This window comes from Struthio camelus, chromosome 11, assembly GCF_040807025.1.
Source record: "Struthio camelus isolate bStrCam1 chromosome 11, bStrCam1.hap1, whole genome shotgun sequence".
NCBI classification, from domain to species: domain Eukaryota; kingdom Metazoa; phylum Chordata; class Aves; order Struthioniformes; family Struthionidae; genus Struthio; species Struthio camelus.
The window spans coordinates 10,715,408-10,735,699 of record NC_090952.1 but is presented as its reverse complement, the minus strand read 5'-3'; the positions used below and the strand labels follow the sequence as shown (position 1 = coordinate 10,735,699).

The following is a 20,292-nucleotide window of genomic DNA, read 5'->3' as shown; positions in this document are numbered from 1 at the left end:
ATTGACACACAGTAATTAATGAGATTCAATTACAAGATGGCAGAGCACTAAGTGGAGCTTCAAGGATACAGTATCATTTTTGAAGTTAATGGCATTATTGGTCAGTGTTCAAGGTCCTTTAAAAATCTAGTAACTGCTTTTCAGTTTGTCAAAGTGAAAAGGCCTGGTTCTTTGCTGAAAATAAAAATCATCGCATCTTTAGTTAGGGCACAGGCATCCTTTGAGAAAGAGTATTTTCACTAATTGACGCTATCAGATTTTTCTTAATTGACGTGTTAGTGTTGCTAAGGCTCAAAACAACGTATCTCAGAAGTTTTTCCACATTTGGCTGAAAATGCCTTTGTTCTAGCAATAATTTCATATAATCTTTAAAAAAATCACATGCCTTATATTTAGTTTTATCTCTCTATGTATGAAAGAAGTGCACGTTGCTATTGACAAGGGTAACATACATGAAAAAATATATGTCCACTGAGACTATGTAGTTGCAGCATGCCTTCCTTTCATGTATTATTTTTTCAGATAACCACACAGCATGAAATGACTACTGTAAGAGCCAGGTCTGAAGTGCATGTTTTCATATTCAGTGAGCCATTGTTTCTTCTTCACAGAAAAACACTTCAGCTCTGATTCTATGCTTACTTGCACGACACAGGTATGTGGCTTTACAAACAAGCCATCTAAAGATACACTACTTGCAGACTATTCTCTTAGGCTTTCTTGCTCTTTCTTGAAAGACATTGTGAAATAAGCTTTTCCAATATGATACAAGTCCTGCACTTGTTCTCAAAACAACTTTCTCATAACAGCATTATTCCTATGAAAAAGTATCATTTAATTATCTACATTCTATTCCTGATATAGCTCCCAATCTCACCAATTGGTGTTAAATCTTTCCTATTCCTTCTAGGTACACTTTCTTTGTAAGTCTAAAACTCTAAGACTGATTCCTAATCACAGCTTTCTTTTGGCTTCAAGAAAGTAAAACTCTGAACAGCATGGTGCCAATTATCTTCACAAGAACGTACCCGTATGCTGACTATTGCTGATCCTGAAACAATCAATCTTCTTGTACTCCCTGGGTAAATACCAACATCAATAGGACGTCTGAGTTTTTAATCACATTGCTATGTATTAAAATGTTAACTCATAGCCACGGGTCAGTATGTTATAAAATGGTTTCTTAAAGAAATCTGACTTGCTGGTTTGTCAACTTGATTTTCATTAAAAGATTAGTTAAAATATATGCTTTCAAAGTCTGGCAAAGCATCCTGTGCAGTTACATAGAGCTGGGAAACTGGCAGTTCACAGTATCTGGTAGCACTTATTTATTCCTGTGAAATCGCACGAGGGGCTCCAAGTTAGAGGCAAAACACCAACTCTTTCTGTGGCATACTGCTGAAGTGAAAGGAGCTGCCTGTTTCCAAATACTCCTTCTCACCACATCTATATGGAGGATTTGGTGCAAGCACTGGGAATAAAATCACTGGTATCTATTAAAAAAGAAGGGGGGAAAGAGAAAAAAAAAGCAGCAGAAATGACCCTGAGCCCATGTACCAATGCCTGGTACTAAGCTCGCATGCTTTTTTCTTGTGCTTTCCCAAGTGTATACGCCCGGTTAGCATGCCCTGGATTACAGGTTACCCCTAAAGACGGAAGGGGACAAGGTGGGACAACAGTCTAACTGCATTCAACACTAGTCTCTGACAGTGCTTGATGAGCCCTCAGTGATACGTCCATGCCTCAGTGTTTTTGGCAAATCCTGCGGCTTCACGTGAGGTTGGGACTGTTTGGGGCAAGGGGATTTGTTTGTCCTTTATCTACCACATTCAGTCACTACTGACCCACCCATCGCCTCTTTTGTTTTCAAGCATCTAACTTCTAAGACCATGTTTCGATGTTTTTCCTGCACCTCCTCCTTCGGAAGCCAAATGCTTTGTTAAATCTGTAATCTACTGACAAAATTATTTTACGTAGTTGTGAAAAATTGTTTGAGGTAGGTTGGTATTTCCCACAGTGCACCCGGACAACAATACCAAAGTGCATAAAACGTTTACTGTAATTCATGGCCAATCCATTCTAAGGGAAGAAATAATGGAAAATAATAATTATTACTGCTCATTTATCCTATATGATCTCTTAGCAGCTGTGCCACATTGATTTGTAAGACTACTGTTGTGGGATGTAATCTTCCTTCTGGAGGGACTGGTACAACAAAGTCCCACCTTGTTTCATATTTAGAGTCAGATCTTAGCTGGCATACACAAAATTGGACAGCTGCTCTGCTCTGGAAACTGAAAACTCTGGAGATCTCATATCATTGCAGAGCTCTCAGGACAGCTTTACCATCCTTCAAATGACTGGTGTTTGTATTATACTCCCATTCACTATTCTCTGATATAATTATTTGATTTATCTGCTTTTTCTTTTTTCTAAGTATTATAAGAAGAAATGGGAGGGCCATCTGCTTCCTACAGTCATAAAGCATTGTCGTGGTTGTCATCACGTGGCGGTGAATGGGAAATACGTGTCAGAGCTTTTAACTAATATAGGGGTAGGTGATTTAGCAATATTAAACAAAAGGATTTGAGAGGAAGAAACCGTGCGTCTCTCCAAGCTGCCCTGCTCTCTGCTCCACACTCCTGGTCGCACAGTCCTGTGCCAACCCTGGCACTTGTCTGTCCCTTTAGAAGAACCAGTTCGGCTCGCTAATGAGGCAGAAGACTATCCACTTTCCTCCAAAACCTTTTCTGCCTGCAGAGCAAACTGAGACGACTCACTCACACCTCAGACAATCCCTACAGGCGCCTGGGGAAGCCATAAAGGTGCACAGTGAGAAAGCGGGGCGAGAGCCCCACTGTCCCAGGGCAGCGGGGAGCGATTAGACCAGCTCAGTCATTATGTGAAACCTCAGCAGATTCCTGTGGGCTCATTCACTACGACTGGGTGAGCCAGGATTTGACAGGGATGCTGTATTTTAGCGTAAGCCTTAAAGGACTGGATGCCTTTAGAAGCATTAGGATTTCTATCCTTCTGCATATTCTGGCCTGTCAGTACAAAGATTTTCACTTATGCCTAAGACTGGCTTTGGTCTATGAGACACAGGCGCAGCATCAAGCCTTCTGCATAAATGGGGGACTTGGTGGATAGGGTCTCCCCTTTCCCGCCTTAAAAGAGAGCCTCTCTAATCTCCCATCTCTCACAATAGAAGGGCAATTGTTTTGGCATTGAACATAACTTTCCTAAAGGCTTGGTTCACTCCGGTAATTTCAGTAAGAGTTCTCCTAAAGGAAACATAATCAAGACATGGACTTTTGATATCCATTCTAATACTGTATCAGAGAAGATACAACTTTTATTCAAAACCTGTAACAAATCAGATACATAGTAATGTTTAAATGTCCTAAACTGCCTTTCCCCCCCATTCATACATACCTTTTTTTTCTGTTTTATCAGAAACTTTTCCTCCAATCGGTGGGTAAGTAGTATCCATGGATTCTGTTCCTCTATTTCCTTTGCTAACTCCATTTTCGTATAGCTGCCCTTCAACAGGCTGTAGTTGCCAGGTTAAACCAAACAAGTGTACTGCTGCAAAAAAATGAAGACCAGTTAATTGATTTCTAAGCTACAACACCGTCAGTCAGGCTAAAAAAAAAATGTTATGACCCAATTTCTGCAAAGTGAAACATTATTTAGTTCTGTTAGGAATAAATCAGAATTCCATGGATTCTAATGAGCAATTTACTATTTTACCTTAAAATTCAACGTTTAATTAGCTTCAACACTTTCTTTTGGAGCTCAGCCAGGTCAGGGTGATGAATTTCTACAGCAATTAATGGAAATACTTGCAATAATAGGATAACGGTTGCACGAATTAAATATTCTGTGACAGACTCTAATGCTACATCAATGCTGTCCATCAACTTTCAACTACCAAAGAGCTCAGAGTTTGTTTGATTAAAACACTGCCAGCAAGTAACACTTCTAACCCTTTCCAAACCAGTTCTAAGTGAAATTGTGCTCCCCGCATCCGCAAATCTTTTCATTTAGGTTAGTCTGAACAGGAGCAAAAACACTGACTTGGATAGATTTACTCTGCAACTACATTGCACAGAAGATCCTGGCTCTGTATCTAAAATATATGCAGTTAGTCTATAATGAACAAGAACAGAAAAACCGTTGTTATTTATGCATTGGGAAAGCTATTAAAATTATTAACCTTTTTTTGAAGTTATAAAATTTATCTTTATCTAGCTGCCTATTCCATTCCAGCTACATAGCCATTCAGTTTTTATGTTTTCTTTTTGGTCGCTTTTGATCTGAGGCATTGAAGGATGGTAGGAGAAAGACAGCAACAGAAGATCTTATTATAAGCATAATATGATTGTACTGCAGTCTTTCCAGCCAATTACCTAGGTCTCACCGAGGAGAAAAAGTTTTTCAAGGAAGAGGTTGCCTCAGCATTGAAGTAACTCAGCAGGGAGGACTGATGACCCACTAAAATACGCATTGAAGATACCCCCCCATAGAGGGGATGAAAAAATCATATAAAGAGCAAAAACTGTGTAACAGTCTCTTTAGCCATATGCAGCAATTTGCATCGAGCAGGAGCTGCCCACCATGGAAGCCGAGAAATACAGGCAATTTATCTGCTTTTCCTGTATGGTGTAGGAACCTCAAGGACACTCAGGAAAAACGAGGGGGATCTAGAATGGGGCCTTGCATTTAGAAAATGCATTGCTTTCTCTTACGCTTGCATATACTTTAAGAAAAAATCATGATATGAACCGGAAACCTACAAACGGCAGTCCGCATCTGTTTTGTGGGTGTTTTCTCACCTCTGCCCTGCATGCTTAAAAGTTAAATCGTAAAGCAGAAACCCATGCCTCCAGTGGGTTCCTAGCAAGAGCTTGCCAAACCCACCACAGGAATGCGAAGCTGTCAATCCACAAGCATTAATTCCAGATCTGTGCCCTCCTGGATCACTCCTCCTGGATCACTCAGCAGTAGAGCTACGAGCCAAGTCAGGCACGGGCAAATGAGAGCATTTCTACTGAATTAGTGAGGTGACATTACACAGACTTTGTGCTGCATCTGTATTTTTATATTGACTTCAGGACGAGAGAGGCAAGTTTACTGAACTCACAGACCACCGCTTCAGGATCAGACCTGGGCTCTGGAGACACCACTGAAGTGTAAATTCCTACCCCCTGGAAGAAGTGCTGGAGGACTGCTCTCCAGTGTTAGAGGAGAGCTCTCAAACCAGATTTGCCTCGATTGCTTCGTATTCTGTTGACTTGAAACTGCCAAGGGACCATGATAATGCTCTGAAAAGGGGGCTTGCAGTCAGATCAGAGACCTCCGCTCTGATCCTTGAGCTTATTAATGCAAGACAGATTACTGCTACGTAAAAAAGGTACAACAGAAATCAGCATGCCTTCACATCTCTGGAGCATGCAGCTCTTGCTCCTGGCCTGAGCTTCTGGGCATTACGATGACTTAAAAAGTCAATAGCAACAAAAAGGAACAAAGCGTAATGGGATTGATAATTAATGACAACATATTTAATTTATACTAATGCAAATAATTATATTAATACTTGAAACATTAACAGCAGGTGCAAAGCATAACTGCACATATAAAATTGTTTTTAGAGGCTATACAATCACGAAACATAACCTTTACTTTCTTATGCTATTTTCATGGTTGTTATTGCACCTATATTAAGACAGTATTTGCATGTGCTACAGAGGGCACATCACAAAAAAAGGACTGAATGTGTAATGCGTATTTCTCCTTACTCTCTGTCGTTTCCGGATTATATACATTATGTATTTTGTCATCCGTTCGCACCAATTCGACTAGTTTGCTTGCTTTGTCTTCCCTTCAGGCTGGGGAAGTGCTGTTGTTTTTACAGTTCATGCCAAAGCTTGGCAAGCTAGCAAAACTGTTTGTATGTATGTTTGACAGTCTGTTTCTGCCCTGAAAAACACCAACTGCCTTATAGAGCTGCTGGTCTCTGCCAGTCTTGGACTCTTTACTTCTAGTCTGTGGGAGACTGTGTGTGATACCGGCAGACCGGCTTCCTGTTAAACAATGTAGAGAGTGAGTACTTGAATAACAAAGGACACTGCTATGAAACTAAGTTCTACTCGAATTAAACTAACGGACTTCTACCACTGCAGAAATCCACTCATCTGGCAATGTTAAAATAAATCTGATTTTTATTACATTACCTGTCAAGTAGGTGGGTATGCAGGCAAACTGCAGCTCCTGACAAATTACCTTCAGATCCAGGTATTACTCTAGTAATAACCAGACTACATACAGCACCAAAGGCCATTAATTCTTAGAGATACCTTTTCCAAAAGATAACTACAGGGAATAATACACGTGTATTTAGCGGACACAGAGCCCTAGCTTGCCTCTTTTGTTTTCAGTGATACTTTTCTATTACCTAAGGTAGACAGAATTTTGACAAAACTGGTTTCCTGGAATATATGAGCCTCATATTTTAACTATTCAGATACTATTCAGATACCAAATGAGTTAACTTAAAACGTTCAACCATCTCTCTCTCAACTCTCTTTAAAGATCATAAAGACAAGTAAGTAGGCATGTACTGACTTTTATTGAAAATACCAAAAGATCTTCTCTTTCAAGTCACTTTCCCTTTTATTCTTCTAGTGGATTTCGGGCTTTTGCTCTTCCCCCGTACACACAGAACTCAACACCCAACTGAAAGGGTGATATAGATAGTGAAGTGGAACTGAACACAAGGCCACAACGTTTTTTACCACAATATAACTACATTTGTAAGATTCAATTGTGTTGGGTAAAGAGGAAGGAGATTTGGTTTCTGAGGAAGGCATCTGCCTTCTCCTTGAAGTTCAGTCTTCCAGACTGACATTTATAAAAAGAGGTCTGGACCTTGCCTACAGCAGTTTTGAGGGCTGGCTGTTGACCACTCACTGACACTGAACCCCACCATTATGACTAAAGATGCGCTATTAGGCACAGGTCAGCTTCTGATAGAACACAAAAACAGCACTCGGGGTTTGATGACTACATTGAAATTACCAAAAAAGCAAAAATCTACTTAGGCTCTGCCCACCTGGCGTTCCAGAGAAATTTTGCAATCAGATATCCTATATTTTGCACCACTTAAAATATCTTAGCTACTGATGGGTGCCATAAGATCACTGATGAACGTCTCCAGTTTCAAGCAAAACCAAAGACTATTGGGTAAGGGCAAACTAAACAACTTCTTAGCATCAATGAGCCTCACAGCTGCAAAATTCCTAGTTAAAGTTAGGACGGGCTGTAGTGAGTCACCAGGGGAATCAACCCACATCCCTTCATCTGGGCCTAACCAAACTTCTCATATAAAAGCTGAGTGCCAGTATTCACAGAATCACAGAATCGTTTAGGTTGGCAGGGACCTCTGGAGATCATCTAGTCCAACCTCCCTGCTCAAGCAGGGTCACCTAGAGCATATTTCCCAGGATCACGTCCAGACGGGTTTTGAATATCTCCAGGGAAGGAGACTCCACTGCCTCTCTGGGCAACCTGTTCCAATGCTCTGTCACCCTCACAGTGAAGAAGTTTTTCCTCAGGTTCAGATGGAACTTCCTGTGGTTCAGTTTCTGCCCGTTGCCTCTTGTCCTGTTGCTGGGCACCACGGAGAAGAGGCTGGCCTCATCCTCTTGACACTCCCCCTTCAGATACTTGCACACGTTGATGAGATCGCCTCTCAGTCTTCTCTTCTCCAGGCTGAACAGGCCCAGCTCTTGCAGTCTTTCTTCAGAGGAGAGGTGCTCCAGCCCTCTAATCATCTTGGTAGCCCTCCGCTGGACGCTCTCCAGTAGTGCCGTGTCTCTCTTGGACTGGGGAGCCCAGAACTGGACACAGTACTCCAGGGGAGGCCTCCCCAGGGCGGAGGAGAGGGGCAGGATCACCTCCCTCGACCTGCTGGCAACGCTCTGCCTAATGCAGCCCCAGGAGACCATTGGCCTTCTTGGCCACAAGGGCACGCTGCTGCCTCATGCTTAACTTGTTGTCCACCAGCACTCCCAGGTCCTTCTCGGCAGAGCTACTTTCCAGCAGGTCAACCCCCAGCCTGTACTGGTGCATGGGATTATTCCTGCCTAGGTGCAGGACCTTGCACTTGCCTTTGTTGAACTTCAGGAGGTTCCTCTCTGCCCACCTCTCCAGCCTGTCCAGGTCCCTCTGAATGGCAGCACAGCCTTCTGGTGTGTCAGTCACTCCCCCCAGTTTAGTATCATCAGCAAACTTGCTGAGGGTGCACTCTGTCCCTTCCTCCAGGTCATTGAGGAATATATTGAACAAGACTGGACTTGCTGCTGTTAGCACTGCTGCTGTTCGCACTGCTATTAGCAGCCACGCGTCTTTACCTGGTGTTCTTGAACATTCACCTTTGTTTGTCTGTCTCCTTGATTCTTCCATCCTACTGCAAATCTCATCTGAAAAGCTATTCTTTCTTGGCTTGCTCGAACCTTCAGCATATGCACCCCTCTACCATTATATTATTCCCTTGCTCTATGCTATTTATGAGTTGCATTCTGCTACAAGTAGAGTTTTACATTGCTCTGATTAAGGTGATGTGGAGGCAGGCAAATATGTCTGAAGGCAAAATTTGACCCTCTTCACGAAACATCTGGAGATAGAGCTTATACAATGGATGCCACCATACCTGTACTTATTACCAAATCTTTAGATAGCCTTGTTTAATTCAAATAAGGTTTCAGAGAAAATGGTAACAGAAAAGTGGACGTACAGTTTTTGCAAGGCAGATATGGATTTTAGTCCATTTGCTGGAGCTAAAGAGACTGGAGGTGCCGAGTGATTATGGTGAAACTAAGTTTCTTTCCTGGACAAGCAGCAGGGGAGAGTCACTCAAGGTAACTTTAAATTAGTTATCTTGAAAACAGAAGAGTCTACTTGTGGTAGTGCTGAGTTTCTCTTGACTAATTTATTACACCTCTTAGGAAAATATAATTATTAGGTATAAAACAGATCTCTTGCAGAAGATAAAGTAAAGGTCTGTATCATCTATCCCACCCATAATTTTCCTTCATGGAAAAACGACATTAAAAGTTAATATGGCTTTATGCCAAGAGATTTTCTCTATCCAGAGGCAGCTTTTTGGTTACTTCACATTACTTCTGTAATCAAAACCAGTTGGGCTCTGTTCAGAAGCAGAGCCCAGGCCTTTGCCTGCGAAGTAAATGACCAGATTGCTTACTTTGTTCAACATTTAAATAAAATAAACTGACGCTTTCAGATAAGGTAACTCAGTTCTTGCAATCTTGCAACACACTCAAGTAAATGTTCACAAACACATAAGCATTTTTTTCAGAACTCAGTTCGCAAACTGGATTAACCCACCATCTGCTATGAAGCCAATGATCTAATTTAATTTATTCTTATCTACCTTCTGTGTAAGCACAGCTTGTCAACTCCTGTGTTACACGTTTGGCAGTATATGAATAAGAGGCTTGGCTCAAGTGCAAAACAGACTCCCAGTAGTGAGGAGATGTCAAAAAAGTCTTGTGCAGTAAGTACTTATCAACCCCCGAGACGAACTTCAGAGGACAAAAATCCTAGAAATGTGAAGTCTCTCCAAATTGTTGACCTCCACTATATGCTTTTGTTTAGCTTTCTGTGCTGTTTTTAGTTATTTTAGAAAATCTCACTAGATCATCCCCCATGAAGCCTAGACTTTAGAAGAGCTGGAGTACAAAGCAGATCTGCAGCTGCTCTGACCACGTGCCAGGGAAGCAGTTATCTGCTGTAACTGGTAGCAGGTTCTGCTTATAAAACTGGATTTGACTGTGGCATACAGCCACACTGCACATCAGTTCTTCAGCTCCATTTGGGCAGTGTGAAGGGGAACTACTGTGAAAATATCTAATACAGCTAAGAGTCGAGAATCAAATTCTGCTGCTGAATCCCAACCTATAGAAGGAGTGCCTTTCTTTTTTAGGCTTGTTTTGGAGATAAAATGCTAATGTCATTTTGCTATAATGAAACTCGAGACTGTTAATACTGGATTCAGCCTGAAGCATCCTACCATTTCTTTTTCTTTTTGGATCTGTATTGAAGTGATATGTTATTCTGGACCATGTATCTCATTTCATGAGATAAGGATTTTTCCATATGGTTGTTATATCCATCTTAACTTTCAAGCATTCTGCTCTATCTCAAGTAGCGTCCTCTTTATACATATTTTTTATACCTGAGAATAAAAAAATCCTGCCCTCCCCTGCAATCCTCCTACTCAGATATATAATAATTAGACTGGTTTCACTTTTCATTACTAAGCCATCTGTTAAAGTTAGGAACAAACAAAGCCTAATCTTAGACAATAGTACAGTGTTGTCAAGCTTTCCCCTCAGTGTACTTGAAGGTCTGTGACAACATCAGACTCGTCAGCGAGACCCCAGCTCAGAGAGAACAGACGCCCTCACTTCCAGCGGGGAAACCCTGACGTCCGTTGGAAGTGAGAGCGATCCCACTGACGAGTTCTCCACCGTGACAGAGTTGCGCATCTAGACCTGAAGCGTTTAGCTATGTGTACTACACCATGACAGTCTTCAGTGTAAAATCGGCAAATATACCACTTCTGCTTTCTCTGCATAACTTCTAGTTCTCAAAAGTCAAGGATTCCTATTTTTCCCACAGTTTTATATTGTATAAAGCCATAAAAACAATGTTACAAATCTACAGACTGAGATACACACGTCCTCAAAATCTGGCCTAGCCTTCCGCTGCTAAAACCATCACTCCTCTGCCTTTTGCAGAGTATGAGAAATGAGAGAACCAATGGCCAACAGCGGAGAGGTTTTAATTTCCTCCCCCTCCATATGAGCATAATCTTAGACCTAACACCCTTCTCCATTGCCTACTCATAAAAAGCGATAATATCGTGAAGGACAGGGATAACTTTGCATTCATACTTGAGAATTCATTTATGTATAAAATAGCGATTTTGTAGTCAGAGATGGTTAAATCTAAGAACACAGGATCCAATTTTCAGAGGCACTGAATATTTGCATCTTCTGTTGAAATCAATAGGAACTGTAGGAGTTCAGCACCTTTGATCAATAGGACCAATGATTTGCAAGTCCAAATTAGATGCAGATAAAAGGGTAAGATATCATGGAAGAAAAATCCTACTGAATAATGGGCTAAAAATAACTGACTAGATGAACAGTCACATCATCAAAACATTGTATTATATGTAAAGAAAACAGTGTGGTAATGAAGAACTACAGAAAAAATGTTTACTTCTTATTTTAACTCTTACATTTGCCTTATGTACTCTTTTTAAATTTCTGATTGAATTTCTTTTATACTTGGCGATGGATTCTAAGGCTTTTATTACAATGAGAATAAAAAAAGAGACCATTTAGCGGTACCACTCCAGAATGGTAAACTATTTCATACTGCTTATAGCAGCACAGACCAATAAATGAGCACAGACACAACTATCGACTGAACTGAATCAAACAGATATGGTCATTTTTCTCATGTGATAATTAGGAATCTATGTTACGGCCATTAGACCCACCTCACGCCACAGAGAGAAATATGCATCAACACAAAGCCAGGAATTTATCTATTGCTGTTTTACAGTCAAAACCAGAAAACTTTGACTGCAACTGTATTTCTAGAATCTTCTGTCAAGTACAATGAGATATTTTTTTTCCATTTGAGCATTCATTTGCACATTTGCCTAAACCTTTAAAACATGAACAGCTTACACATCCTCCAGACAGAGCGAGTGCTAGGAGGCAGATTGTGCCCACTTCACATTGCTGTCGTAAGGACGGATGCCTCGTTTTTCCTAGTCAGTCTTTCACTCCATTGGCAATTTCACTCTGCCTTAATCTGATACTCTGCTCACCACCCAAAAGCTTGGCCAGCCTCTCAAGAGCGGCCGGGGGGCTGCCGCAGCGCCTTCTGAAGCACCCATGAAATGCATTAACATCACCTTTTCTGTTGGCTGTTACATTTGTTCATTTGTCTTACTGCCTTCTTGGTAGACAAACGGAAGGAATTGTGCTCCAGATGGGCACGAAGGCATTATTGTTGCCAACATATAAGAAAGCATAGAAGAAAAAAAATGCCTTTATTCAAGAGAAAAATAATTCAGTGCATTTACAGTGAGGCGACTAAACACCCTCTTCATGAAATGAGCGCTTAATGTAGTAACTACTATGACTTTACAACCTATTCATAGAAATTACTCCTGTTAAAGTGAAAATATGTTTTACTTGCTAAACTAAATACTGTGACTAAAGATTTTCAATAAATCAGCTTTTATAGAACCATTTACAGGATTCAGTAATTTCGTTATTGTCCATATAATACTCAAATTTATTTCAGCAAGAAGGACCAAATAATAAACACGCTGAATTATAGGGCAAAAATGGGAACACAGAGAAAAATATATATTATTATCGTTTTTTTTAACTGACTAAGAGTTCAAAAGATAGAAAATGCAGAAGAAATATGTGTTCTCAGTTAAAGCTTCTGTATTGAGTCTTATTGATAATAAGGAAAGACTGAAAAATAAAAGAAGGAAAACTTGATAATTTATCTTTTGAGGAAAAAGAAACCAGTGACAGTTTACACCAAAATGGCACAGGTCTGGGTTGGCTCCTTATAAATATTAGAGACACTTGCAAATTTTTCATCTGGAACAAGCCTTGAATTTCCAAGGCTTTGGGCCTGTCCCGATCTGAGGCTTAGATTTGGGGCCTTTTTATTAATTTTTATTCTTTTAACAGTAATATGTAGCTCTTGCATCTAACCGCAGTAAAAGCTATTTGAGAAAGAAGCACACTTAAGCTATTAGATATGCATAAGAAAAAGCTTAGATGTTGTATTTTGACCTACGCTCATTTGGCCTGAAATCTCAGCTCGCTGTAGGCTACTGCAGACTATGCCATAAAACATACGATGGAAATAATTCCGCCTTTACAAGCTCTCCCTTATCCTTCCAGTAACAACCACTGAGTTGATCACAGAGAGGTTTGATCCTGAAAGTTATATGAATTTTGTTTTACAATCTAGGCCCAAGTCTATAGTCCTCGCTCACGTTTAACTCCCTTTGACTTTAAGGAAACCTTCCTGGAGCAAGGACTGAGGGACCTGACACAATGCAGATCACAGTTAGTGAAAAGAAAATACTTGCTGGACTGTATTTTCACTGCAGGGCGTTGTATGCAGTCTGATTTTGTATAGTCACCTACCGTTATTTGAAACTTGCACATGAAAAGATATGCAAGTATGAAACCCTAAGAATAACTGAACTTTGAAAATAGTTCATATGTTATGATCCATGCTTAACAAAAGGCAAAAGTATTAAGGTACCTGACTCAGAAGAACAGACCATGAACATATTTAAATATTTAACTAACCAGAAATAGGCAGCATAGGTATTAACTTGGAGTAAGCTAACTAATATTTGAATTTACAAGAAAAAACTTTTGCAATTGAAAAACTTCTGGGGCAAACAAAAGGAAGTAAATGCACTTTGAAAATTTTTCTAAATTAGTATTTCTGGTTCAGCAATTTATATTGTGCTATAGAGAACGTCAGTAGAAACATATATATGTAATATAAAACATAAAGGTACATTAATTTTACCTAGTACTGCCTAACTAATACTTAATGGATAGAAAACAGGTGTTACAGCTTTGTGGTGCTGTGTTAAGAGAAATACAGACATGCCTACAGGGAATTCACATAGGGCTTTTTCATTCACGGTGGCGCGGAGCTCCTACAGCGTTCTCAGGGGGGTGATGCGCAGCGCTGGACCTCTGCGACGTTAAACAACTTTTCCCGGTGGCAGACTGAGATCCAGGCAGCGATGCAGCAGGCAGTGTTTCATCCAGACAGAACTGAGATGGTGTGGGTGGGGTTTATAGGTAGCAAACGGATGAGGCTGCAGAAATTATACAGCCAGTCCTTAACTGAGGGCATATGCTCACCAGCTGTTATGTAAATCTGCAATTAATGTAGCTTACTAGATCCTCAGGTGCTTTCAAATAATCATACACCAGAAACGATGAAGTCTGCTTTCCCATCTGCATTAGATCAGGGTGTCAGAAAAAATCCCTCCTGATGAACATCTCACTGATAGTAACTAGACCTTTGTCACCATGGGACCAAAAACACAGCAAAAACCGAAACGACTGGAACTTTCTGTGGGACTTTGTTGAGAAACCCAAAGCCAGCATAAAGATGTTTATTCAGGGAATACAGAATAAGCAAAAATTCATTAGACTTCCATGTGTTTACAGCCACATTCTAAGCTTCAGCATAATTAACATCGTATAATACTTACATTTCAGACTGTAAAATCAACATGGAAATTAATGTTCAGCCAAAGCGTCATATAGTAAGTCAAAAAGATTTGCTCTCTCATGTATGTTTTTAATCACACTGACTCCAAGCGTGACTTCAGTATTTATCTTCCAAATAAAAGGAAGGAGTTTCCAGCGACTTTGATAAATCCTATCAATCTATTGTGATAACAAAATTGCAAACTTAGTTACTTACCAAAAAGGAGTTTGAAATTAAGTAAGTGCACTTCAATCTATGTAACATTTTTCTGAAACATAAATTCAATACAGGGACAGCAAAATATGTCTTAGAAAATATGGTATAAAGTGCTACATATTTTTAAAGCTAGCTACAAGTCTAACCAATGATGTAAGAACTACGGGGAAAATATCAAAGTTTCAGATCTTGATCAGATCAAAGAAATGAAAGAAAGGCAGCAAGGCAAAAATGCAACAGAAAGTTACCAATATCTTTTAAGAATTATTATTTAAGAGCAACAATGTTGTAAGTGTTAATATGAAAACCAAACCTTTAATTCAAGAAAAATATCACAGCAATTAAAATCAGTAGGAGTCCTCTGCTAGTGCAAACATGTCATCTTGAATAATATTTCTTTCCCTATCAGGCAGTATTGAGGTTAACAGAGAAGAAAGTTAATGAGAATGCCATGTCGTGTACAACCTCTGGCCAATCTAGTATTTTGCTTGCCAGAATTTACAGAGCACCCAACGGCAAACATTATTAGTAAAACACAGTATTTATACTAGCGCAAAAGCAAGCGTGATAACAGAACAGAAAAGGTAAAGAATAATTCAGCATAGAAAAAAACCAGAGGCTTACCGATAACATAGGCTAGCAACAACGCCAGCGTAACTGTAATAGCAGTGGCGCTCAAAGCAGTGCACTTCCAGTTGCAACACCTGTAAGGTTTGTTAAAAGTGAAGGCAGGTCTAGAAAAGGTACTTCTAGGAAGAGGCCTAGGAGGTGGAGAGTAAACAGTATTGGAGGTTAAAGGATAGTTCTGACTGGCTGCACTGAAGATAGCTGAAGACCCAGATCCATGTTTAAATAGGAAATGCCTACAAAGAGAAGACAAAGAACCATGTTGTAAACACCAGTTTGTGCTTGAAAAAGTGAAAGGAACTGCATAAGCATTGTAGCATGACAAACACCGCATGTAGCATGACAAACACCGCCCGCCAAACGATCCCCGAGCCGGTCCGAATACGAGCAGGGCCGAGGGGCGCCGGCAGGCTGGGGCCTGCTGCCCCGCGGCTGGCAGCCTCGGCGCGCGCCTGCTAGGTGCCCGGGGGAGCTCTGCCGGCGGCGCCCCTCTGCCCACAACCACAGCCGCTCGGCTGCGTGCACGGCACCGACAGTTTGAAAAAAAATAAAAAGGGGCGCGGAAGCCACCACCACTCCGAGTACTTACTTATTTTTTACTACAGATTCTCGCCAGAGAATAGGAAAAAAAACAAACACAGGAGGGAAAGGAGACTACTTAGTGGAAAATCCACACGGACAACCCATCTGAAGAATGTTAGTTACTGCACAGGAAAGCACACAATCTGTTTAGTATTCTTAATTGAGCTATATCGAGAGCAGTTTTTTTTCAAATGCTTTTGCTTTCTGGGTGTGATTCTCAAACACGCTAAGTTAGCAAGCTCGTTCGGAGACCTATTTCCATACGGGTGGGAGGACTGCCTTCAACAAACTAAAGCATCCAAGCAAAGACTGCAAAGACTAACATTAGCATAAAAAACAAGGTACAGAGCTGTGCCTTGCAGAACAAGCTCTGGTGCGTGAATACAGAGTGGTTATCTAGAGGAAGAGGGAAGATTTTCAGGGCTGGCACATGCTCTCCAGGAGAATTAGGGAAGGGATATTTAACTTCTACAAAATAACTTGCTCAGCCATTGTGGCAGTAAGGGACACAATCAAGTCTGACCATACCAAGTGTTCTTCTTTTGGAAACACTAATTTTTTTGCAGGTTTTTTTCCTTTCTGTTATGCGAGTGATAAGCTGCCAGCGCACAGCTTGTGCGAGCAAGGACTGCGTTGGCCACAGAGCTGCCAGGCAGTAACCGCTGTTTCAGCCCACGTGTCTCTGTAGCCTCTAGTTAACTGAACTGACCCCTGAATCACGAGGGCATTTCTGGAGACCCGCGCTGGCCCTCCTTTGCTTTGGGAGCCAGACTCTACTGCGAGGCAACAACTCTTCTGCAGCCCAGGTGCTTGGACCTGTAGGCCCGTTCATACGAGCTCCCAGCTCCGAAACAGCACGCGAGCGCCGCTGCCACTGGCTCCTCGGTGATCCACATCTCCCTTCGTCCCCCAGCTGTGAGAGGCGCGAGCGTCCCCGTGGCCCGTGGCTGGGGCCGGGGGCGAACGACGCACCTGACCCTAACGGCACAGAGGAATTTCCAAGCTGAAGCTCACTGACAAGAGCTGACATCATTTACAGCCTTTCACATGACGAATGTACCTTCATACCTTCGGCAAGGCACGCGAGAAGTTCTGGATACAAACACAGACCAGTCTCTCTGGCAGAATTCCTCTGGGACCTCCACAGCGGGACATAGACAGACTCAAAGGCTCAGAGGGAAACATGAGCCCACTGTGACATCTGACATAAGAATATTGTAAATCCATGCTCGTAAGAAGGTAATAGTTAAGATGGTGCAACGAGTATAATATTATCTGTTTCCATTGTCAGATTTTAAAAGAAAGGCTACAGTTCTCCAAAAAATAAGAAGGCACCACCGAGCAGATTTACCTTATAAAGGGCCTTTCTTTAGGCCGTTACATAAAAAGTAAATGAGAATATCAGTTAGCCTGCATTACAGTTTACGCTGCCTAAACACATGAATTCTTTTGACAAACCATTGAGAGCCAAATTTTGCGTTCCTTGCTATGTTGAATAACACATACTTAGGCTTCATACTTACTACACGTGTAAACAGTACTCAGCCAAATACAGACAACTGAATTTGACGGAGCACAGCATCCTGGCGGTAGGCCAGACAACGCAGTCCAATTTGCTTTCCCATTCACTAGGATTTCATAGTTGTAGCTATATAGCGTATGGCCCTTATTTAATAGATGGCAATGCTCTGAACATGTTAATGTTCCCTGTAACTATTTGAGTTCAAAAATTTTAAATTCAAACACTGTAACACAATAAATTCCAATGAAATAACATAACTGTCTACAAGACTACGTACTTCTGCTTCGCTCATATCAGGCCAGTGGAACGTGCCTGGCTATTTTGGCTTCAGTATTTCTCATCTTTAGACTGCTTCATTGTCACACATGGAGGCTTTCGCAAATACGTGGTTGTCTTACTTTCTGGTCAGCAGTTAACAAGATACATGGCCACCTAGACTTTCGGTGGTGATGAACTTCACAATAAAATTCCTACTAATATTCAAGGAGCCAGGAGCAAAATCACAATATTAAGAAAGAAAAGTATTATTATAATTTATTTTAACCAGTCAATAATTCTTTAAGCGGTTTACATGTTCAGGACATAATGACAAAAATCTACTTATCTGATACTTTTTCCTTTAAAGATTTTGGAAATTACTGCAAAAGGGTCTGATACTGGCAGGATTGATTGTCCTATACGGTGCACAGTTCAAAGATATCAGAGGTAAAGGCAAAGAGATGCTGAACTGAAAGTTATTATTAAAGCTCTAATAGCCTAGCAACCAATAGCCAGGAATAATTTCGTTGCCTGATGGTAAAATACTAGTGTGCAGAGGGATCTCTTTAACAGCAGAAGAGCATGAGAATCCGAGTACGCACAAGATGGCACACCCTTTCAGACAGACAGAAAACTATAATCGCACACAGGAGAATTTATATAGCTCTAATTTGTTGTTATAAAACTGAGATTATGATGCAATGCCGCACTGAAAGTGAGCTACCTACGAAATACTGTAGAGAAAATGTTACAAACTGCAATTGTTTATGCATTCCATTTTTGGGAGCGTATAATGAGCACCTCAAGACATTTCTGCAGAATTTGAAAAACACTGCTGGCAGAAAGACAAATTTCCAAAGCTAGACTGTGACTATGTTCTCATAAACTCAGATGACTACTCATCTGTCTAAGCACACCATTGTTCCCAAAGGACATTAGGACACAGTAAACTGTTGCTATCAATTCTATAAAATCAGCCTCTCTCTAAAGAGCAAAATAATAAAAATTGCAGTTCAAGAGTTTATACGTGACTACGGCTTGGTATGTGCCTTAATATTCAATCTAACAGAGAAGGTAAGGCTTTTTTTTTTTTTGAGTTGAGAGCACAAAAGAAAAATCAGAGAATTTATAAGAACAATAGATAAGACCACCCATATTAAGTAGGAAAGTTCTACATGTTCACAAAACTGTCAAAAACATTCATAAAGATTAAAATACTACTCTCTCAGAAAAAGAAATACAAGACACAATCTGCAAGGCATCTGTGAAATAAAAGTCACTTAATATAATGCTGATAATTCCAAGACATAAAAACATTCAAGGCTCAGTAATAATTTCACTGTACGAAACATGCAGTGGGAAAACTTCATAATGTAAGCACCATGTCTGTTTGCCTATCTGTCTCTTTGTTTGTTTCTACAAATCCAAAACTTTTAAACTTTGAATTCTTGTAAGCAAATCTGACAGGAAGAAAAAGATCCTAACAGCCTCATAAAGATCAGCAACGAGACAGGGGACAACAACCTTAACGAGTTCCCATTAATAACCTCAGCTCCTTACCCGCTCCGCGACGCTCCTGCCAGCCGTGCACCCCTCACCTGGGGCTATTGACTCGGGGCACCTATTGGCTGGGAGCACCGAGGTCCAGACCTGCTGCACTGACTCCCCCAGGCAGACAGGGAGTTACTGGAGAGTTCAGGTGACAGAAGGCATGAAATCAGCCCCCTTAGTCCTGCTGGTCACAGAAAAGCTTGCTTTCAGTAATGGAGTGGTTTCACGTGGCTCATCTAAGTGTTCTTGCTCTTGTTCTACCTCAAGAGGAATGGCACTTACCTCCAAGAGTACAGCTCACACAAAAACACCGAATTCTCAATTAGGAAAACGTTAGGAGAATGCTAATTCATTTCTTTCTTTACACGTTCCTCCGTTAGGATGCTTTGTTACGCACTTTCGGCTTCTTAGCTGGAGTGGCGACTTAAGTCCTATAAGAACTACCCATGAAGCAACACCTCAGTTGAATTCATGTGATGGTAATGAAATGCCATTACAGAAACTAGATCAACCACACACAGGATTCCTTAATTACATCCCGAGAAAGCATTTTGCTCTCCCAGCACCGCAGCAACGTCCCTCTACCCTGCCGAGGGCCTGGCATTGCCATGGTTCTGTACGTTCTAAGCACTTGCCCCGTGTTTCAACCTCAAATCTGTAGGCCTAGAAGTCTACCTTGTACATTGCAACATGTTTTCCTTCACTTCCTTACAAATTACAGGTTTTTAAGAGAAAAATGAAAGGTGAGAGGAGATTTGAAAGCAATCCAATGGAGGAGTTAGGAGAAATACAAATGCGAAAGAAAGCTTGCAATGCCTTGGCCAAAAGATTTGTCTGCATTTCTCCTGGCTAAACCAAGTAGGAACACATTTGTTCTTGTATGTACTTCAGTTTCAAGAAGTAGTTGTTAAAAGCATAATAAACTACTGCATAACTAAGCGACAAAAAAGCTAGCAAGTCTTCAGTTTGGTCATTTAAGTATTTTAACTTCTTTTTAACTAAGTTATGTAACTGTATACTCAAATTTAAATAGGCAATTGAAGTAATTCTAATTTAGATACTAACAGAAGCAGCAAAGGGAATTGATCAGTGGCATAATTATCGAACCATATAAAGAATTCTGATTTTGGGCATATCCAAAAGACTCGTAAAAATAGTAG

At 40.8% G+C, this 20,292-nt stretch overlaps 1 protein-coding gene across 5 annotated transcripts in view; it reads right to left on the bottom strand.

Annotated features, from left to right (window-relative positions):
* TENM1 (teneurin transmembrane protein 1) overlaps nucleotides 1–20,292 on the bottom strand; it is a 910,925-nt gene that overhangs the window by 140,477 nt on the left and 750,156 nt on the right. For 3 of the 5 annotated variants that reach the window (XM_068956568.1, XM_068956570.1, XM_068956569.1), the window contains 2 exons: nucleotides 15,217–15,455; nucleotides 3,436–3,588 (listed from right to left, as the gene is read on the bottom strand). In XM_068956568.1, the coding sequence (XP_068812669.1) occupies nucleotides 3,436–3,588; nucleotides 15,217–15,455 (392 nt within the window). The remainder of the gene's footprint in view (nucleotides 1–3,435; nucleotides 3,589–15,216; nucleotides 15,456–20,292) is intronic. The other 2 variants (XM_068956571.1, XM_068956572.1) reach the window with 2 other exon arrangements.